This window comes from Rhipicephalus sanguineus, chromosome 1 (genome assembly GCF_013339695.2).
Source record: "Rhipicephalus sanguineus isolate Rsan-2018 chromosome 1, BIME_Rsan_1.4, whole genome shotgun sequence".
Taxonomy (NCBI): Eukaryota; Metazoa; Arthropoda; class Arachnida; order Ixodida; family Ixodidae; genus Rhipicephalus; species Rhipicephalus sanguineus.
The window spans coordinates 34,112,850-34,131,935 of NC_051176.1; the positions used below are offsets into that span (position 1 = coordinate 34,112,850).

General features: G+C 46.4%; 1 protein-coding gene across 2 annotated transcripts in view; it reads left to right on the forward strand.

Moving 5' to 3' along the window:
• The first annotated feature begins 5,153 nt into the window (after positions 1-5,153).
• Positions 5,154-19,086, forward strand: part of LOC119390384 (protein Dr1) — a 35,948-nt gene continuing 22,015 nt past the window's right edge. The window contains exons 1-3 of one of the 2 annotated variants that reach the window (XM_037658001.2): positions 5,154-5,323; positions 5,688-5,757; positions 8,831-9,046. In XM_037658001.2, the coding sequence (XP_037513929.1) occupies positions 5,718-5,757; positions 8,831-9,046 (256 nt within the window). In that variant the 5' untranslated portion in view covers positions 5,154-5,323; positions 5,688-5,717. Of the gene's footprint in view, positions 5,324-5,663; positions 5,758-8,830; positions 9,047-19,086 lie in introns of both variants that reach the window. The other variant, XM_037658005.2, reaches the window with a different exon arrangement.

Consider the following 19,086-nt stretch of genomic DNA (forward strand, 5'->3'; position numbering starts at 1 on the left):
CGGACTTTACGCATGGCGCAAAGTCTGTGTTACCTAATCTGTGTACACAGTCTGTTGATTTGTTTTGTAACAACGCTGTCATTGTCGGATTCAGTGATGAGATATCATTGGTCTGCTCGGTTACGGACTGCGGTTATCGATGGAATTTCTCCTTGCGTAACCGTTACATGACATCACTAGTTTGTGTAAACACTCTGTCTCCATTTCTTTGTAGTCTCTCTATATGTATATTGTCTGTGCTTTGTTTTAATGTTTCTTCCTGCTTGAAAGTAATTATGTTATTCCCGCAAAATATGAGCTCACCGTTGTTTCATTAAACGATCAGTCGACAGTACCGCTTCGTGTTGTCTCTTTCCGTGTCCCGTGTGCCTTTGCTGCTAATCCCCAACTGGCCTGCACCCACACGTCTTCTAAGCCACAAAGTAAATTTAGTAAGTCCACACGTTTTTGTGTTGGTAAAATTATATATAAAGGACAAGATGACACGGGCAAATCAAGGTAACCTATAAGCGTGGAGGACTTACCAACCGATTTATTTATTTTGCACATATACACTGTCGACTGCCTTTTCAGGTTTTGTGCAAGAGCAGGTACATGCGAATTGCGCGCACATGTGTCAACAATACATATATTCCAGTCGACAAACAAAGAAAAAAAAACAGTACACATACAATCGTTGTATATCACATGAGAAATAACACAAAATAAGTTGTAATAGAATACCTTCAAGCTCGCTTCCTTGCAAGAATGAATATCCGTATGCACCAGGCATTAAGCGTCATTTTTTTCAGCTGCCAGAAAAGACCTGAATAAATCCATCTTTTCTTTGTGCCGGCGTTCCCTCTGTTGATGTACCTTCCACATCATTCCAGCTATTGCGTTAGCAGCTCTCTTTAACGGAGCTGCCCCTTCGGCTACTGCGCTTCCAGTTGCTGCTTTGAACTCTACTCGGCCTGTCCCCTTAGGAGATCCGGCTTCATGTCATCGGCAGCCTCTACCTTTCTGAACTCTTCGCTATATTCCTCTCGAACGGGCTCGACGCCAGAGGACCTGTTATGGGCGCGTTGATGGCACTTCCTTTTTTGTAGCGTTAGACACACTGACCGAGCTGGAGCGGTTTCGCGTGACCGTACAAGAGCCGTGCTGCGCATGCGCAAGGAGCAGTGATGTCACACAGCTGGCGCACCGGAACGCTGGAACACTCTAACGCTATGAGCCCGTGGCTGCGGGCGGGCTGATCGCGTCCCTGTCGCGTGTGCAACGTCGACTGACCGAGTGCGTCCACTGCATGAACGCGCAAACTGCGCCACGGGCGATTGGCCGCGAGATCGACCTATAGGTGGCAGCACCGTCGCCGCGTTAGTGTGGAGAGGCGGTCGGAGGCACGTATACAAATGCACACAGCGGCGCTTCGTTGTGAGCGGTTTGAGCCGATTGTCGGCGAATAAAATGCGTTGATTGCAGCTTACTGGTAATATATACGCTCTTCGTTGTTGAATCGATGCACGAAGGTCATCCAACGTTACTATTACTAGTGCGAGAAGCGCAATCTGCCGATGAAAGGGATGCTCGCCCTGGATGACAGTCTGCGCTTACGCACTATATGACGTTTTTTGTTGTTTTCTCTGTACGTGTTTAGCTTGTGTTTTGTGTACTACGCATTGCAGTAGCACGACTGAACTACTTAAGTGTTTCCTTCTTGTTCATTTGTAAACCAGCCCATATTCCTGTGCAGTGAGTTCAATAGCACTGTTCACGCGAATACGAATATATACGCAGGTAAGAGTTGAGCACAGAGCTTTCATCGATTGATTACGTGCCCGACAATGATGAAACAAAGGTCCGGTTATTTTATGGAACAAGTCTCTTTTTTTTTTTTCAACTAATAATGTCCGCTGGCTTTCATCAATTTATAACAACTACACACAAACGCTCAACATAATGTAAAAAGAAAGGATGAGGTTTTGCGTGAAATTATACGACATAAATGTAAGGCACGCCGTCGGGATTAATTTTGAACATTTCGGTACTTCAAAGCGTACCTAAATCTACGCACACGGGTGGTTCTGCATAAATTTCGACCCAAGTTAAAATTGTGCGCGGCAACTCCGTTTTAACACTGCCGTGTCATTCCATTGTCTGCTTTTTTCTTTTCTTTTTTTAGGGACAGTTTGAGTACCGAAGTCTCAGACTTCACTTGATAGAAATATTTCGCTGTAGCGGGACCACGACCGTACAATAAAAGGACATCTTAGCACAACTAAAGCGCATCGCGAACTGGAATGCCGCGGTTATACACCTAACAACAACGCGAAAGTGCATGAGCCTCGTTTCACCACCGAGTCGCTGAAACGCTGCGTTCACGCACTATTTAACGTTCCTCATGTTTGTGACTATGCCAAGCGCACTTTAGGGTGTGCTTGAACCAGAGAGCGGCACCAACACTGAAATGATTGTGGCGAACGAAGGGTACGACACCAATACACAGCCTTCTCGAAAGTCGCACTCACTGATCTTATTACAATGCGCATTCAGCCGAGCAGGCTCATTTGCTTCTGTACACCATGTTAGTATACGTACGAGCAGTTACACTCGCGCTAACATAACAGAACAAACCGCCCTTTGAGAACGTGCAGGACGTACGCGCACATATAACGCCGTCTAGCAGACGACGCAGGGAGCAATCCACACTAGTAGCCACCCTAACACTAGGCGCGCTTCAGCCAGTAGCCGCCAGGCGGCGACTCCGTTCGATCTCGCGGCCAATAGCGTCCCTCTCCGTCGGGCAAGGTCTGTGACGTCATGGAGGGAGTGCGCAGGCCTTCTCTTGTCTAGGTGGTGTTGACCGGGCACAAGACGCTGCCGTCTCTATGGCCCCAACGCCGGCGCTGCGCCGGGCGTTGGGGCCATAGAGACGGCAGCATGTAATACTACACTGACCACCGAGCCGTCTTTATGGCAATAGAGAAATGGCGTTGAGCAAAAAATATACATGTGTCACATAATGCGTACACCATGTGTGTGTCATTGAAGCAGCAGTAAGTATGATAATCAACCCTCCTGCAACGACTCCAGTAGGAGTTAGCAGTATTTCCAAATAAATAAAATAAAAATAAATAACCAGGAGAGCTAAGAATAATCATCTGAACCTTAGCTCACGCTACGTATATCCTGGCATAGCCGAGCTAAGCCACTACAATTTTTTTTACAGTCTCGAGTCTGTTCTCGCATTGTTCTGGCGCTTTGTGAAGACCAAGGGTGTCTTCAATGTCAAGGGCCCTCCACATGGCTTTCTTGTCCTCGAAAAGCTTCACGCGTCTAAGGCACTCGTGGTACGTGTTTGTCCAGGAGGAGTTTGGCCTCCCCTTCGGTCCACTCGCACGAAGGGTTGTCGTCATTTCTTGCACAATCTGAAAATGTCCAAATAAAGTCGTGCAACTCCAATGAAAAGTACGAAACTACAATGCAAGCGAGCTAGCACCGAATTGGAAATGCGGCGTGAACCGATGGTAGGTATGAAATTATAATTCTTAATTATTTGCCGCTAATTAATGTAAAACATGTGCTACAAGTATATTCACCGCTATGTATGGCATGTGCTAAGGCCATGGAAGAAAAGCGTTAGCCTTTTCATCTTGTAACACCGTGGTTGTCTTACACATCGATATAGTGCTCGATAATGATATCCAATTTCGCGTGTATGCAGTTATCGCTTAACACAATCATCAAAACATTCGCGAATCTTAAATTTTGCGGAAAGCCCTCAGCTATGTAGCAGTACGTAGGCTACAGGGCTTGAACGCAATTGTGTACATGTATATATACGCGTACATTGCAGGTAGCTAGCGTACATTTCCAATACCCCACCTTCCCCCCTAATAAAAAAATATTGCATTTTGTGTGCATATATATATGCTTTCGAATATAAAAATACTCAGACGCACGTACAGTGACACCCACTGTGAATTGAAACGCGGCCACCGGCAAACGTACGGCTTATACCATAAGACAGTGTTCAGGTCGCCAATCGTTTTCTATATGTCGGCGCTACCGTGCAGTACTGACGCCGCTTTGACCTCGGGAAGCATGTTGCAAGTTATACTGGGCGCGACTGTACATACCAGACGACAACTTCTCCCGAACTAAAATCCTCAGGCGGGCTGCAGCAGACCCACCCAAGCTTGTGGGTAGTGGCCTGCAGCACTCGCTCCACTCGTCGTCACTGTCGAGAAGCACCGGTGGCCACAGGTCGGCAAAAAATGTGGAGCTCTCTCGAGACTCACTAGATGAATATATATTATGCCTTTAGGACTCACTAGGACTCATCAAAATTTTCCTCGTTCGGACTCACTCGAACTGAGACTCACTGAAACATTTCTCACCCGGACTCAGACTCACGAAAATATTACTCAGTCTGACTCACTCAGACTCACGGTTTGACCTGAGCCTGAGTGAGTCTGAGTGAGTCGACTCATGGGTGAGTTTGCCGACCTATGCCGGTGGCTCCACCTCCGTTGACACATCGGCGCTGACTTGAGAAGCGCAGGCCGAACGGACAGCTTCAGGCGCCGGTGCACTCGTGACAACTGCTTCCTTCTTCGCATCGAGAGCTTGTCGTCTCGATGCCTCGATGAGGGACGTGGCCAGTGTACTTGCTTTTTATGGGTCTGTTTGCCATAATAATTAAAACACAACAGAAGTCACGTACATACGTTGTCGTCTGCTCGTTGCCTATCTGCTGCATGCATTGCGAGTGCTTTCGTGAGCGGTTAATGACTTACCCGATAGAATCTCATCCAACTGAGGTTTTGTCATTACAGGTGAATGTTTCTTGCCGTCAACAATCCCATCTACTGACGCGGTCGTCGTGGAAGCAGACGATGCAAACCGCCGGCCAGAGGGGCGTACATAGGCGTACAGTTCAAAGCACGCGCGTTGCACTAGGCGGCGCTAGCAGTCGCACCGAAACGGTGCATCTCCGGTATTGATTCCATTTGCCCCTCCAAAGAACCGGACGTTTTGCCCCCTTTTTGTTTTGGGAAGTTCTGCTTCGGGACACAATTACCGAAGATTAGTTTCATGATGTTCATGGGGAGCAGCTTCACGCGTGGCGCCGTCTTCTGTGAACATGGGACAGCTATGGTGCGCGTGACGCATACCAGATGGCGCCACTTAATGGCAATGTGGCGCACGACTGTCAGAGAATAAATGGCGGACTCTGGGAGCAGCGCGGTGGACCGGGGATTGGGGCTCTGCGTGGGGTTTTCTTTTCGGTTCCCTATGAAGTTGCTAGCTGGGCACCACGTAGTTTGGAAATACAGTGGTAAGCTTCCTGATCGCACTTTCTTGCGTTTGAAGCTCGTGCAATGTGACAAACGAAAGAAATGACGCCGAGCGTTGAGCGCGTTAGGCCTCGGGTAGCTTTACGTCAGCAATAAGCGCCTACCTTCAATAAGGCGCCTATTGCAGCGTCTTACTGAAATGCAGACTTTTATAGCTTGCCAAGTTCGGAAGATCAGTGTTTGTTATGCAGTCTAAATAGCCTCGATTGCTTTCACGCGGTGCATGCCAGCGTAAGCCGCGCCTGTTGTAAATAGGTTACCAAGTCGGAACTCTTAACCAAGCTATGTCCGTTACAAGTCGCAGGCTATTTTGTGCCGCAGGTCTTTTTCGTTTACATTGCGCAGAGAGTTGATACCAGCCTGGAGTACGCCGAAATGAATTCGAGGCACACCGAGGTGGCTCCTCTGAAGAAAGGTACGCTGCTTCTCTCATCTCCGGGGAGGCCACGTGTGACGTAATCGGCCACTTGTATATCTCGCACATTGCATGTTTAGGATGCGTCGATTATTGTTGTCAAGACTGGCTTATGGTTTATAATGGGTGCAAATGAGGTGTCGTGAACGGCTTTGTGTGCTTAACGCCGTAGATGGGAGCTGCACGCAGCAAATCTGTACAACCAAGAAAGATGTTCTCACAGAAGCTGTGATAACTTGGTCGCTAATGAGGGAGGTGTGTACACTACAGCTATTACGTGCAGTGCGGTGGAGATATGCTGTCGACGCGGTTTAGAGAATACTTGAAGTTGGTCAATGTGGTAGCCCGGAAGCAAAGTGCTATACTGTTTTAAGCCGGATCAATACTTGTGTGTCTTGTAGGTAGAAAATGAGCCTATGATGTCGATTAATACGGGCAAATGGCACTAACCATTCAATGTGTTATGGAATGTCTCAAACAACTGCACTGACAGCTATACCTTCGAAGCAGCATATGTAGTGTACCACTTTGCATGAAAGCCTTTCAGCAGCATAGCTTATGCATCAGTTGCATGTGATCATTGTGGTACTTGGAAATGAAACTTCAGTCTTTAAAACGAGCGGCATCACATCAAATGGCTTCCCTTGCTGAACAGTTTGAGTGTTTGCACTCAAACTGTTCAAACTCCTTTGTGCCAAGCTCCAAGGGTGTAGCTCCAAATATGACGGTTGTCAGTGAAAGGAATCTACCTGTCATGTAGCTATTGAACACTTTTGAAAGATGTTGCACTGCTGATCGCACTCAGAAAAGTAAGCAGTTGACAGGAAGCGTTGGATACGCATCTTGCACTGCAGATTGGGCAAGTTAGTGCATTATAATACTGTTTTGCTATAGTGCAGCACAGTTTGAGCATGAAGGAAGGAAACAGTAGCAAAAAAAAGAAAATGACAGGCAACAGGATGAGCGCTGAACTTCCAACTTGTGTTTATTTCATGACCCTACAGCACAAGCACACGAGTGAAAAACGCAGTTTAGGCCAATATCAAATCTTTCAATTTTTAGGTCTACATCAGCACTTCATTGAACACATACATGTTGTCCGCCCAAGAAAATCGAGCCCTCTTCCAGATAAGGCTACAGATGGCATACTCACACACAACTTGACACATTTTGCAATAGAATTTGCTTCGATAATCTCTAAAAGGGTATGGGTTTGAGCTTGTTGGTAAGGCTTCATGTGTTCGAAACAGCGCGTAAAATACGAGGACACAGAAAGAAACAGACAGCGCCGGGTCCTGTCTGTTTCTTTCTGTGTCCTCGTAATTTATGCTCTGTTTGGAACCCATGAATTCAATAATCTCGCGTGTCAGCTGATTGCGACTGCGGCCCAAAATGACTCAACGCTCAAACACTGGAGTGCATAGCCAGGAAACTGCCAGAAGAAACCTCATCGTGGCAATGTTCGTGCAGGCGATCACCGATACACCCACCAGTCTGTTTTATGTAAACCACGTCGCACGTTAGAGGGAACATATATACGACAGCTCGGGAATATTCAACAGACCTGGTCACATGCCTCTTCCCACAGGCAGGTTGCAGCTCCTTCTTAGGAGTGGTAAGCTTGCATAGCCGACTTAGTTTCTCTGGAGCAGAGAACTCTATGCGGACATTTTCTCTCTGTGCTCTCTTTTTCAAATGGTGCGAATCTTGATGCACATATGGTATCACACTCGTTTTTCTAGCATTGGGCGCTCCATTGTTCCATTGCCGTCCCCACCTACGTGAACCATGCAACAAGCACTCAGCCACTGACACCTGCAGCAACATCGGAGAGCCTGCTAGGGATAATTGCTTGCTTTGTCCAGCAGTTATCCCGAGCAGGCTCTCTGATGTTGCTGCAGGTGTCAGTGGCTGAGTGCTTGTTGCATGGTTCACGTAGGTGGGGACGGCAATGGAACAATCAAGATTCGCACCATTTGAAAAAAATAGCACAGAGAGAAAATGTCCGCATAGAGTTCTCTGCTCCAGAGAAACTAAAGTCGGCTATGCAAGCTTACCACTCCTAAGAAGGAGCTGCAACCTGCCTGTGGGAAGAGGCATGTGACCAGGTCTGTTGAATATTCCCGAGCTGTCGTATATATGTTCCCTCTAACGTGCGACGTGGTTTACATAAAACAGACTGGTGGGTGTATCGGTGATCGCCTGCACGAACATTGCCACGATGAGGTTTCTTCTGGCAGTTTCCTGGCTATGCACTCCAGTGTTTGAGCGTTGAATCATTTTGGGCTGCAGTCGTAATCAGTTGACACGTGAGATTACTGAAGCAAATTCTATTGCGCAGTGTGTCAAGTTGTGTGTGAGTACGCCATCTGTGGCCTTATCTGGAAAAGAGGTTGATTTTCTTGGGCAGACAACATGTATGTGTTCAATGAAGTGCTGATGTAGACCTGAAAATTGAAAGATTTGATATTGGCTTAAACTGCATTTTTTGCTCACGTGTGCTGTGGCGAGCCATATAATGTGCTGTAGGGTTATGAAATAAACACAAGTTGGAAGCTGAGCGCTCATCCTGTTGCCTGTCATTTCCTTTTTAGCTATTGTTCCCTTCCTTAATGCTCAAACTGAGCTGCGCTATAGCAATACGACATTATAACGCATATTGCAGGAATGGCAATATTTTTCTCCAGAGGGTTGCGCATTGGTGCCACCTGCGCTACAGCCATGGCATGCACCTCTTGCTGACTGTGATGCCGTGAAAGCACAGGTGTTGATATTCCTTGTCAGTTATGTGTCTCTCTTCATTCTGCTAGTGTTTCTGCCATGGAGGGACTTCCACTGCTAAACCATCTCATTTGACCAGCTAAGCTGCTTGTTGTCAGCAGACATGAAATAGCTTTGCAAGTCGCCTGTCTTCACACAAGGCAATAATACAGGCCTCATTGCAGCCTTGCTTAAGAGATGCGAAGTGTGAAAAATGAGTTTTTGTACAAGATTGAGAATAAATGGCGGCTGTCACCAATGGGGGCTGTCAAAGGGAGCATTTGATGAGCCCAAGAGGCCTTGCACCATGCAGAGGCGGCAAGTGCCGAAGATGAGGACTTGACAATCCCGCGTGCAGCCATGAATAAGATGATCAAGGAGCTGCTCCCAAACGTGCGCATAGCCAACGAGGCACGTGAGCTCATCTTGGCCTGCTGCACAGAGTTCATCCACCACCTTTCCACCGAGGCCAATGACATCTGCAACCGGCAACAGAAAAAGACCATTTCTGCAGACCACGTTCTGGGTGGTGAGTCGTCTCAAAACATCTTGTTGTTTTATTCTGGAGCAAAATGTTTACGATGCAACCCAAGGCAAATACTTGGGGATTCTATCGTGACCATTTTACTCTGTGTCAGTCTTTGCAACCAGTGCCCCCATGATGCCGAATGAACACTTCACACCAAGTCTGTCATTTGACGAGCACAAGAATGAGCTTGAAATGGAGCATTATGAACACCTGTGTGCCCAAAGAAGTATGTGCCGGCCCTTCTTTTTTATTTATGAAATGCGGTCCACACTGATAATAATCCCTCACAGCAAGGCAGCTTCTACTAAAGTTTCTTCCTGCTTTCATGTAATGTACTTAGAATCGCACCACTTGCAAGCAGAAGCTAGCTTCCGGATCTGTAGATTTGTGCTTATAGTACCTCTGGGGCCTATCTGAATGTTGCACGCTCCGAGAAGCCTGCATGTCAGTGGATCTGGTGTACAGATTGGAGCTAGCCAGTGTTGTGGCAGGACTTTGTGACCATGCTTGATTTTTGTTTGGAGCACTATATTGCTGACTGTCATCGACAGTGGTCGGGAAAGAAGCATTTTTGTAATGGGTGTCGCATTATGTCTGAATTATTACCGTATTTTCCGGTGTATAAGTCGCACCTTTGTATAAGACGCATCCCTACTTTTTACGACTTTCGAAAGAAAAAATGATATATAAGACGCACCTTTGTATAAGACGCATCTATTTTTAACTCAGTCGACATGATAAAACACAGTGACCCACGCAGAGTACATTGATTGCGAAATGCGTAGTCACGCACGGCACTGAATATCTGTAAGCAGCAGTTTTATTAAGGCGCAGAAAACCACTATTTATTCTACTGTATTTGAAGCCACATCCTCCGGCGCACTGTCAATAGTTCTTCCGCCTCGGTTGGCAGCATCGCTGAGTTGCCGTCGTCAGCCTCTGAGTAACTTTTACGCAGCATTGTAAGCACCTTGAAGCACATCGTTGGCACTGCCTGTACTATGGTGGCTACCATACCTTTAGGGCATTACCAGACTTGGCGAGAACACATAAACGACGAACGCGCCGCACGGTTATCACACGATCGTTGGATACCACCTACACACGCATACAAAACGTAAATGGCGACCGGAAGCCGAAAGCTGCGATAGTAGCTGCGACTACTGCTGGACTGCAGCGACGTCTCACACGGAAACTGATGATGATGATAATGAAGTGGTACTTTCGCTTTTGTAACTGATATTGTGGGCGCTACAACGTTACAATGAACCGTTGTGGTGCTCTTTTTTATTTATTGCCTCAGTTCTGTGGGTTTAATTCTTCGTTTAAGAACAAACGATTCAAACAGTACAATGGGGCATGCGACAGTGGTGGCTTTTATTGCGGCCGTAATCTCCGTGGTCGCCGCGCTGCTTGAACAGCAAGTAGCTCACATCTAAGATCGCAGCCGCTTCATTGTTACAACAAAATTAGATATTTTTTTACGAATGCTCTCGAGCTCTGTTTATCGTACTCATAAATTAAATATAAACAAATTGGTCTCGCAGAATCACGTGACTTTTTGCGTATATAAGACGCACCGTTGTATAAGACGCACCAGCGAAAATCTAGGAAAAAAGGTGCGTCTTATACACCGGAAAATACGGTAGTCTCAACATTTCTTCCATTACCTTTGAATTGTCGTTGGCGTACAAGCAAGAAGCGATTTGTAGTAACCATCTGAACATGGCATTGTTAGGAAGCTTAAAAAAGCCTAGAGGCAAACAAATTGTTAGAATGAGCATTCCCTGAGATTGTTCACAATAATGGCTGTCATTTCTGTTCAAGTTACGTGCTAGAGGCATCACATTTCAAACTGCCAGGAAAGCTTAACAAGACCTCTTGAGCAGTGAGATGGCTTGTTAGAACATAAATAGTGCCCTACGCTGTGCATATAAAGCTCTTGCATGTTGCTAAGCCTAACGTATTCGGCTGTTCTCACATAACCTGCATATTAAAATTTTAAAAATTCAGACGAAGTCGAGATGAAATGAACACAAGTTCCGGTCTCAGGGGTGAGACGGCTGCGCATATTGGCATTTTTGATACAATTTTGTTTTCCTGCGCCAAGCTGCTCCGAAAGCATGAAAATCGCAAAAATGGCGCCGAACTGCTTCAAAACAGCCTCAAAAGCACGAGTTTTGATGCCCACGTGAGCTTCAGTGGGGAAAAAAGACAGTTGACAACATGATTTTCGAAGCAGCGCCAGGAATACCAAGAAAATAAGACATTCACAGAACTGTTAGACGTGCCCAAATGTGTTTCTTGCGCCTTTCTAATGAAGGCTTCCATGCTGCCGCCATAATCTCCTCTGGACTGTTGTAAATATGCGTGGCGCGCTAAAAATGTTCTGCCGTGCCCCGAGCGTGCTGCTGCTTCTCGCTAGACTGTGTCTTCTGGCGCTATCGAGTGGCATGCGTAGCGGTTCTTCTCAGGTTCTTCATTGTGCGTAGCGTGTTCCTCTGATCACAATGGTTTTCGCGTCGACGCTGCTGCGTGTCGTCACCTGCGCGTGCGTTTGCTGTGGGAGTGTTTGTACCGTTAAGACCCATACCGTGCACGGCAGCGACAACTAGCTTTCTGCTTGCGGTGCATCTCCGTGATGCTCTGCCGGTTTTTCACGCCGAAGCCGGCAGCGTATACTGAACAAACCATTGTGCATGGAATGACTGTGTTTTCACAATGAAGAGGTCTCTTGGGTGAAATGTCCGGACAGGGTTCACTTTAACACAGAAATTTCATTTGGGCAGATAGGTTTCAACAGTGGTGCAACGGACACCCATTATAGAAAGCTCTCGTAGAATTCCCATGTGCCATATTGTGCCACATGCTTTCTCTGGGTGCTGAAAGACCATAGTACGGTTTATGTGTAAAAGAATCTTTGATCTTTGCCACAATGCAAAACAAGATGGTCGATTGTTGACCTACCGTGCAAGGGACCACACTGACAGGCCATGGTAGTTCTTGCTCTACAGGAGAAGGATTAGGTGCCAGTTTACCAATTTTTTCTTAACACTCACAGACAGGTGGTCAGTGCAGTTGACCTGCAACTGCTGATGTTGATGGTCAGTCCCTGCAGTGTTGGGGGGGCAGGGGTTCTAGAAGTTAATTTTTTTCAATATGAACTAAACTTCCCAGTCTTGGCCAGTTTCTCATGCTGATTTATAATATGCAATTATTTTTTAAATAGTTGCACTGTTTAAAAAACACTGAGATCTGAAAAAAATTAGTGCCTACTTCTGATCGAGATTTTAGATAACCTTGTCATGCTAAATCGAAAATGTACCGTAAATACCCGCGTATAATACGAACCCGAATATAATACGAGGTGATATTTTAGGGGTGTGAAATGAAAAAAAAAAAAATTACCCACGTATAATACGAGATAGGAAAGCGCGGAGAAAACACTGATTGAACATGGACCCGCCACTTCAATCGCTGTCGTCTTCAACTGCACTTCCTTCGGACATTTCCTTATCCGACAAATCGTCCCACAGGTACTCGTCTTCAGTGCCATCGAGGGCATTAGAGATGCCGCACTTCTTGAACGAACGACGCACAAGGTCCTCTGGGATGCTTGCCCAAGCGTCAACGATCCATTTGCATAGAGTGGCTGGCGATGCCCGCTTCAGCCGCCCGGTCGGCGTCACTGCAGGCTCACCTGAGCGCATCCACTCCGCGTAGCACCGCCTAACCGCATCCTTGAAAGGCTTGTTCACGCAAACATCGAGAGGTTGCAGTTGCGATGTCATTCCACCCGGGATCACGACAAGTTCCGTGCCGCAGTCGCGCAAGAGCCTCTTTACTGAATCGGCCAAATGGCAGCGAAACGCGTCCAGCACCAGGATAGATGGAAAAGAAAGCAGGGCGCCGGGCCGTTTGCACCACACGGACTTGATCCAGTCTAGGACAAGGTCCTCGTTCATCCAGCCTTTATCCTGACATCTCACGATGACATTTTTCGGCAGCTCCTCACCTTTCGGCATGGTCTTGCGCTTGAAGACGACATAGGGTGGGAGCTTGCGGCCGTCCGCCGTGCACGATAACATCACCGTGACTCGCGTCTTCTCGTTGCCGGTGGTACGAACACAAACTTGCTTCGAGCCCTTCTCGTGAACGGTAAGAGGCGATGGCATGTCTAGGTAAACTGGCGTCTGATCGGCATTGCCGATTTGCCCCAGCTGGAAGTTTCGCGAGCGGCGCAACGAAATAACATGGCGCTGAAATGACACAAGAAGCTCTTCAAAGGCTTCAGGGAGCTTCTGAGAAATCGAGGTTCGCCGGCGCAGGGAAAATCCGGCTCGGCACATGTAGCGGTATCCAGTGCTTGCTGGCTTTGAAGTCCGAGCTTGACATCCCCTTTTCTCTTGCCAGCTCCCTCGCTTTCACCTGCATCAGTTCCATGCTGACTGGCAAGTGCGCCGCACGCTGCTCTCGAACGAACTCTGTCAGGGCGAGTTCGATTTCTGGGAATGCCCCATTCTTCGGACCGCGAAAACTTTTTCGCTTTCCGCTGCATGCGAAAAGCGCTTCTTTTTGTCGTCGCCATCCGCGGACACTTCCCTCAGTGACTCCAAACTGTCTCCCGGCCGCACTGTTGCCGATTTTCTCGGCAGCTGTGATTACATTTCTCTTGAATGCAGCCGAGTACTGTTTTCGAGGCCCTGGCATGTCGCACCTTCACGAAGCGAGGTTCACACGTGCACAAGTCCGCTGTCAAGGTACACGCTACAGAATACTCGGCGACAAAGAACGCAATCACAAAATGGCGCCAGTACTCACCTTTGCCACGCGAGGGCGCGAAAGTAACGAAGCCAAGCCGTAGCCACTTATACACAAAACCAAGCCGTAGCCACGCGACCTTTACGAAACCGAAACTTCAAGCACAACTTGGTTTTTCAAGCAGGTTTTCGTTCGGATCCGCACATAGTACGAGGCGGAAATTTGGAACGCTAATATTAGGAAAAAAACCTCGTATTATACGCGGGTTTTTACGGTAAGTGTGTGGCCCCAATTCCCAGGGAATGGTTTGGGGATTGATGCTATATTTATTCCGTTGAAAGCACTATGCCGGTAAGAAAATGGATGGAGAAAGAATATCCTTAATTGTAATTTGCAAAATGATACTAAATAATACAGTTAGCGTCGCCCCCCTCACCCCCAGATCATTTCCATGTGAGTAAAATGATACTGAATTTGCCATTTTGACTTGACAACATGTACTGCACCTAGAACCATCATGAGAAACGACGTTAACAAGTTCATAAGCCTTCACAAGTGCCCTGCAAGCTACACAAATACTCAAATGGACTAATAGAGTGGCCATGCCACAGACAAATACAGTAAACATAGGGTGACCTTACGAGAGAGCAAATATACATGGATAGTTTTGTTGTCTGGTTTTTTATATGTTATGTGGGCATATTCAAAGTGCACGAAAACAAAAATTTTATTTCAGGAGAATGCTCCTAGCACACCAAAAAATAGTAGAAGATGGCAGTGCGGGCATCCCATTTTTGCTTATTGCACTATTTTCTAGGGTTGTGCGAATAGTGAAATTTAATCTCGAATCGAATTCGAATCGAATAGTGCCGAATAGTGGCCAGAAATATCGAATATCGAATAGTATGTTTACATGAAATATGTACTGCCAGTTATGGCAAGACAAAGGAAAAATCAGGGACGCTACGGCGTGCTCACAGCTTCTTTACGCACTTGTTCTGGAGTGGCTTTTGCTTCAGCTTTTATGGGCACGCAGGCATGCTGATAGGAGAGCTGACATTTCAGTCAGCAGTGGCACTCCTCACCTCCTAACAGAGGGGGGTATGGTAGCTAGTTTTCTTTTCCCATGGTCGAGCAATAAGGCTCATCTGACAAGGGTAATGTTGTGCTTCATTGCCATGGGTGCTCCGAGCCCAAAAGTCTTCTGGCGCTCGTTCACAGCAGCGTTTTAACTGCACGCCGGAACAGTGGGAGTTTCTGAACTAGCGGTGCCGTGCGGCAGTGGCGACTGCTCAGTGTGAAAAAATTTTGACATGCAAAGCCAATCACCAAGGGTTTTGCAGGCCAAAGTTCGGTCGTTTTACGGCGCTTGCAGCATATGCGACCGAACTACGCAAGAAGTCCGTGCCTTCGTTTCGGGAGCGAAGTTGTGAAGGACTTGACAGTTTTCTCATGTGTTTTTCTACGTGTGGAAATGGCATAATCTCCTTTAAGGTCAACATGCGCTCGCTTTTGAACCAGGATGTCAGTGAAAGTTTAACGAACGGCGACGTTAGCGTTAGTTTTAGCCACCCTACCCTAACAAAGTTGCACCATTGGCCTTTGTCGCGTTTTAGATATTCGTCCTGTCGAATTATTCGAAACTTCGAATACTAGCTATTCGAAAGTCGAATCGAATTATTCGATTAGGTGCTATTCGATACGACTTCAATACTCGAATATTCGCACACACCGACTATTGTCTGATTTTACAGCTGAAAATAACGCGAAGTATAAATGTCATGTGGAAAAGTTTGTTCTGCTGGTTTTAATATGCATCACTGTGAAAACATGCATGCTTTCCTTATGCTGTCCAAAAAAGGAGAAAAAGCGGGAAAAAATGGCAAACATGGCCCAAATAAACAAAGTTTGCAAACTTTGATACGCTTTGGCGAGTTTTCTATTTTGCACAGAAACAAAAAGTGTCAAATATAGAACAAAGCCTTCGCAACATGTCTGCGAAAGATTTTTTTTCTACAGGCAGTGTAAAAAAAAGATGGTGAAGAAGCGAGTTTTTTCATAAAAATCTCATTTTCAAAAAAAAAAAAAGTATGGTACCAATTTTCAAGAAAATTTTTTATCGAAGACTGCTTATGCCAAATATTTGCTCATTTGCTTTGTTCACAAAATATAATAGGCCAAAATTGCCTATGCTGAGTATGCTGGCTTCAGTGCCTTTGCTGGTTGTTATCGGCTTGTATTGTGCGTAAATCTATAGTTTTAATTATTTGCTACAGCGATACTTCTTTCTGGTGGCTTGTTTTGAACAATAAATGTATTCTCAGATGCTGTTTGTTTCTAGCGTGTGCGGGAGTGGGCTGCTGCCGCCTCTGAAAGGGCTAACGAGTTGCAGCGTACAACCTAAACTTACCCCTCCATTAATTGCTAGTCAGGTGTGTATGACGCACCGAGATCACATCTTTTGCGCACTTTGGCTGACGAGCTCTTTCAAAAAAGGTGTTGGACAGAACATTTTCTTTAGTCAAGTTGCTGCTTTCCCAAATGGCCTATCTGGCCTTGTTTTCGTCAACTGTTCAGAGACTAGTCAAAGTGGGCAGTGATCACATTTACCTAACACAGAATCTGTGGTTGTGGAGCCACAAACGCATAATGCTTCTGTGTCCTCCACCAGTAACATTTCCTTGCCGACATTAGTGCAGTAAACACAAATGTCTTGTGGTGCGAGCAATGGGCATTGTGTGCATAGGCTGTAAAACTTGACAGGGTGATGATAATTTTAGGTTGAGCTTCTCTAAATATCTGCAGTGCCTCGCAAGCAGGAGCATGAGGGTATATTGTTTAGAGTAAAAGATGCGGATAGAACGTGCCATAATCAGATTTGAGACGTACTCTCTCTGGCCATTCGTTATGACTGACACAACGTCCTTCTTGTTGGGGCTCTGTGTCCACAAAAGGTCCTTGACCTCGTGTAGAAATTGTTGTCTGACCATATTCCATGCTTCTCGCATCAATTTCGAGCCCTCATGAGCATGGACGTTGTGACAGCTCGAATTGCCTTTTGAATGTGTTTGTTTTCATCTTAGGTAGCACGATGGTTAAGAGACGGGGAAGCTTTCGATAGGACCTTGAAGCTTCGTATGCATGTTTCATGTCATGCCTGAGCATGCACGACAAACTCTCGCCGACGGTTCAGGTGTGCTGATATTTCCGTATGTGGCACATAAAGTTGAGCATATCGTTGGCACTATGACACTTTCCATCTTGACCCATTCGATTTCCGTAATATCGTCTGCTGTGTTTCTGCATTGAAGCTGGTGGCTTCAAAGTTGAAGCATCAGAAGGAAGGTGGACACATCTGTTCATCAATTGCTTCTTCTTCTTCCTGAAGAAATGCCTGGTCTGCTTCATCTTCGTTTGTAGATGTAGACAGGAGTTCCTTGAGGTGCATAAAGCAGGGCTAGCAGACCTCGTGGGTGTCGTGAATATCCTCAGCCTATGGCAGTAGCTTCCGCAGGTAGGCCAACAACAAAAACAACCACAGAAAATGCATTTATGCAACAAAATTTTTTTTCTTAGCAATCTTTTTGTGAATGCATAAGTAATTGGCACATAATACTCTGACCTAGCCATGAGCCGCACGCATTACGTGTAGAGCCAGACCAAATCTAAGCCTTTATACTGAACAGCGCCGCACTTCTGTGCTCCTGTCATGAATGAGTCTTTAGAATGGCTCACTGTTTCACGTTTTATGACCAAGGTTGTCGAAAGGCTTTGTACTGTGATAGCGTGTGGGCCACACTCGTTCAACGATAATGTCCGTCTGGTGCTACCATTGACCTCTGCGGTTCTTGATGTGGGAAAGCGTGTTAGCAAGGTTCTGACAAAACGTATAGATTGGGCAGTTTCGGCAACTTTTGACTTAATCATGCTGCACCGTGCATTCTTGGACTGCTGAAATGCAGAGGTAAAGGTCAAGGTGATAGTATAGGAAGACATTATCTGCAACGTGGAAAACGTATGTGTGATGAGTAAGGGCCCGGGGGGCCTGGGTTATCGACCACATACAAGATGAACCAATCAAGACAAATAAACCATTTATACGGACGTGGAGAACATCACGCATGAAAGGACACCGCAAAGGCTCACTGCTAAATGGCACTACGCAAAGATTCGTTAACGTGAGATGGCAGTATAGTCTTAACAGTCAATGCGCTTAACTCCCGCGTCACCAAATTCTCGAAGACGGCACTCGCATGCACTGTTGTTGTGATGACTAGCACCGGGCGACGTGTCGTCGAGTCCATCGTGGTGCTGCTCATGGTGTGCACACGTCTTGTCGCGTGGCTCACTGGCTCGAGCTAGAAGATGCTGTGCTGCACCATGACAGCTTGCTGACGGCCTGGTCACGCTTCACCGGGCCGAGCGCCCTGGGCGCGGGGTCCAAAGCCCCAGACGACAATCGAAGCCATGGCTCCACGAACTAGTCTTGTTTTTTTCCCAGTCGTGCGCTCCGAGTTTTGACCCTATGGCGCTCCCATCACAGTTTGCTAATGGCAGGCGAAAGCTCGGAAAAAGGCTAAGGTAGTTTTTTACAAATGTTTTTTACACACTGTGAGGTACTGAATGGCGAAGATGGTTAGAGCACGTAATGGACAGGAAACAGGCAGCGAGTGCGCCAGTTCATTGTGGAATTGAGTTACGGATTAAGCCGGCCTGCCACTGCAGATAGATGTGTTGTTTTGTGCATAAAGTGAGTTTGGGCACAATCAGCCAAAACATGTGCCTGGCGTGCTCTTGGCAAGCGGGTAAGTTGAGGTTGTAGGCTGCAAATTGTGTACGTGTTAGCCCTTAGAGGGCGGTAACAGCCCACCCGCACACATGCTAGGCACAAATAAAATTTGAGCATGCATTTTTGTAAAAGGCAAGCCACCAGAGCCAAGTTCTGCTGTAACAAAATAATTAAAACTACAGACTTACACGCAAACTGTGTTTTGACTGACATAAGCTGTCTTCAATAAAAATTTTTTTGTTAGAATTGGGACCGGAGCTTTTTTTAAAATGACTTTATATTGAAAAGCTTTTTAAAACTTTTTCTTCTCTTACACCGCCTGTGCAATAACAACCTTTTGCAGAAATTTTGCAAAGGTTTCGTTCTCTATTTGACACTTTTTTGAAGCTTCTGTGTGAAATAGGAAATGCGCCAAGGCGCATCAGAGTTAGCCAACTTTTTTGATTAAGGCCATGTTTGCTATTTTTTCACATTTTTTCTCTTGTGTGGA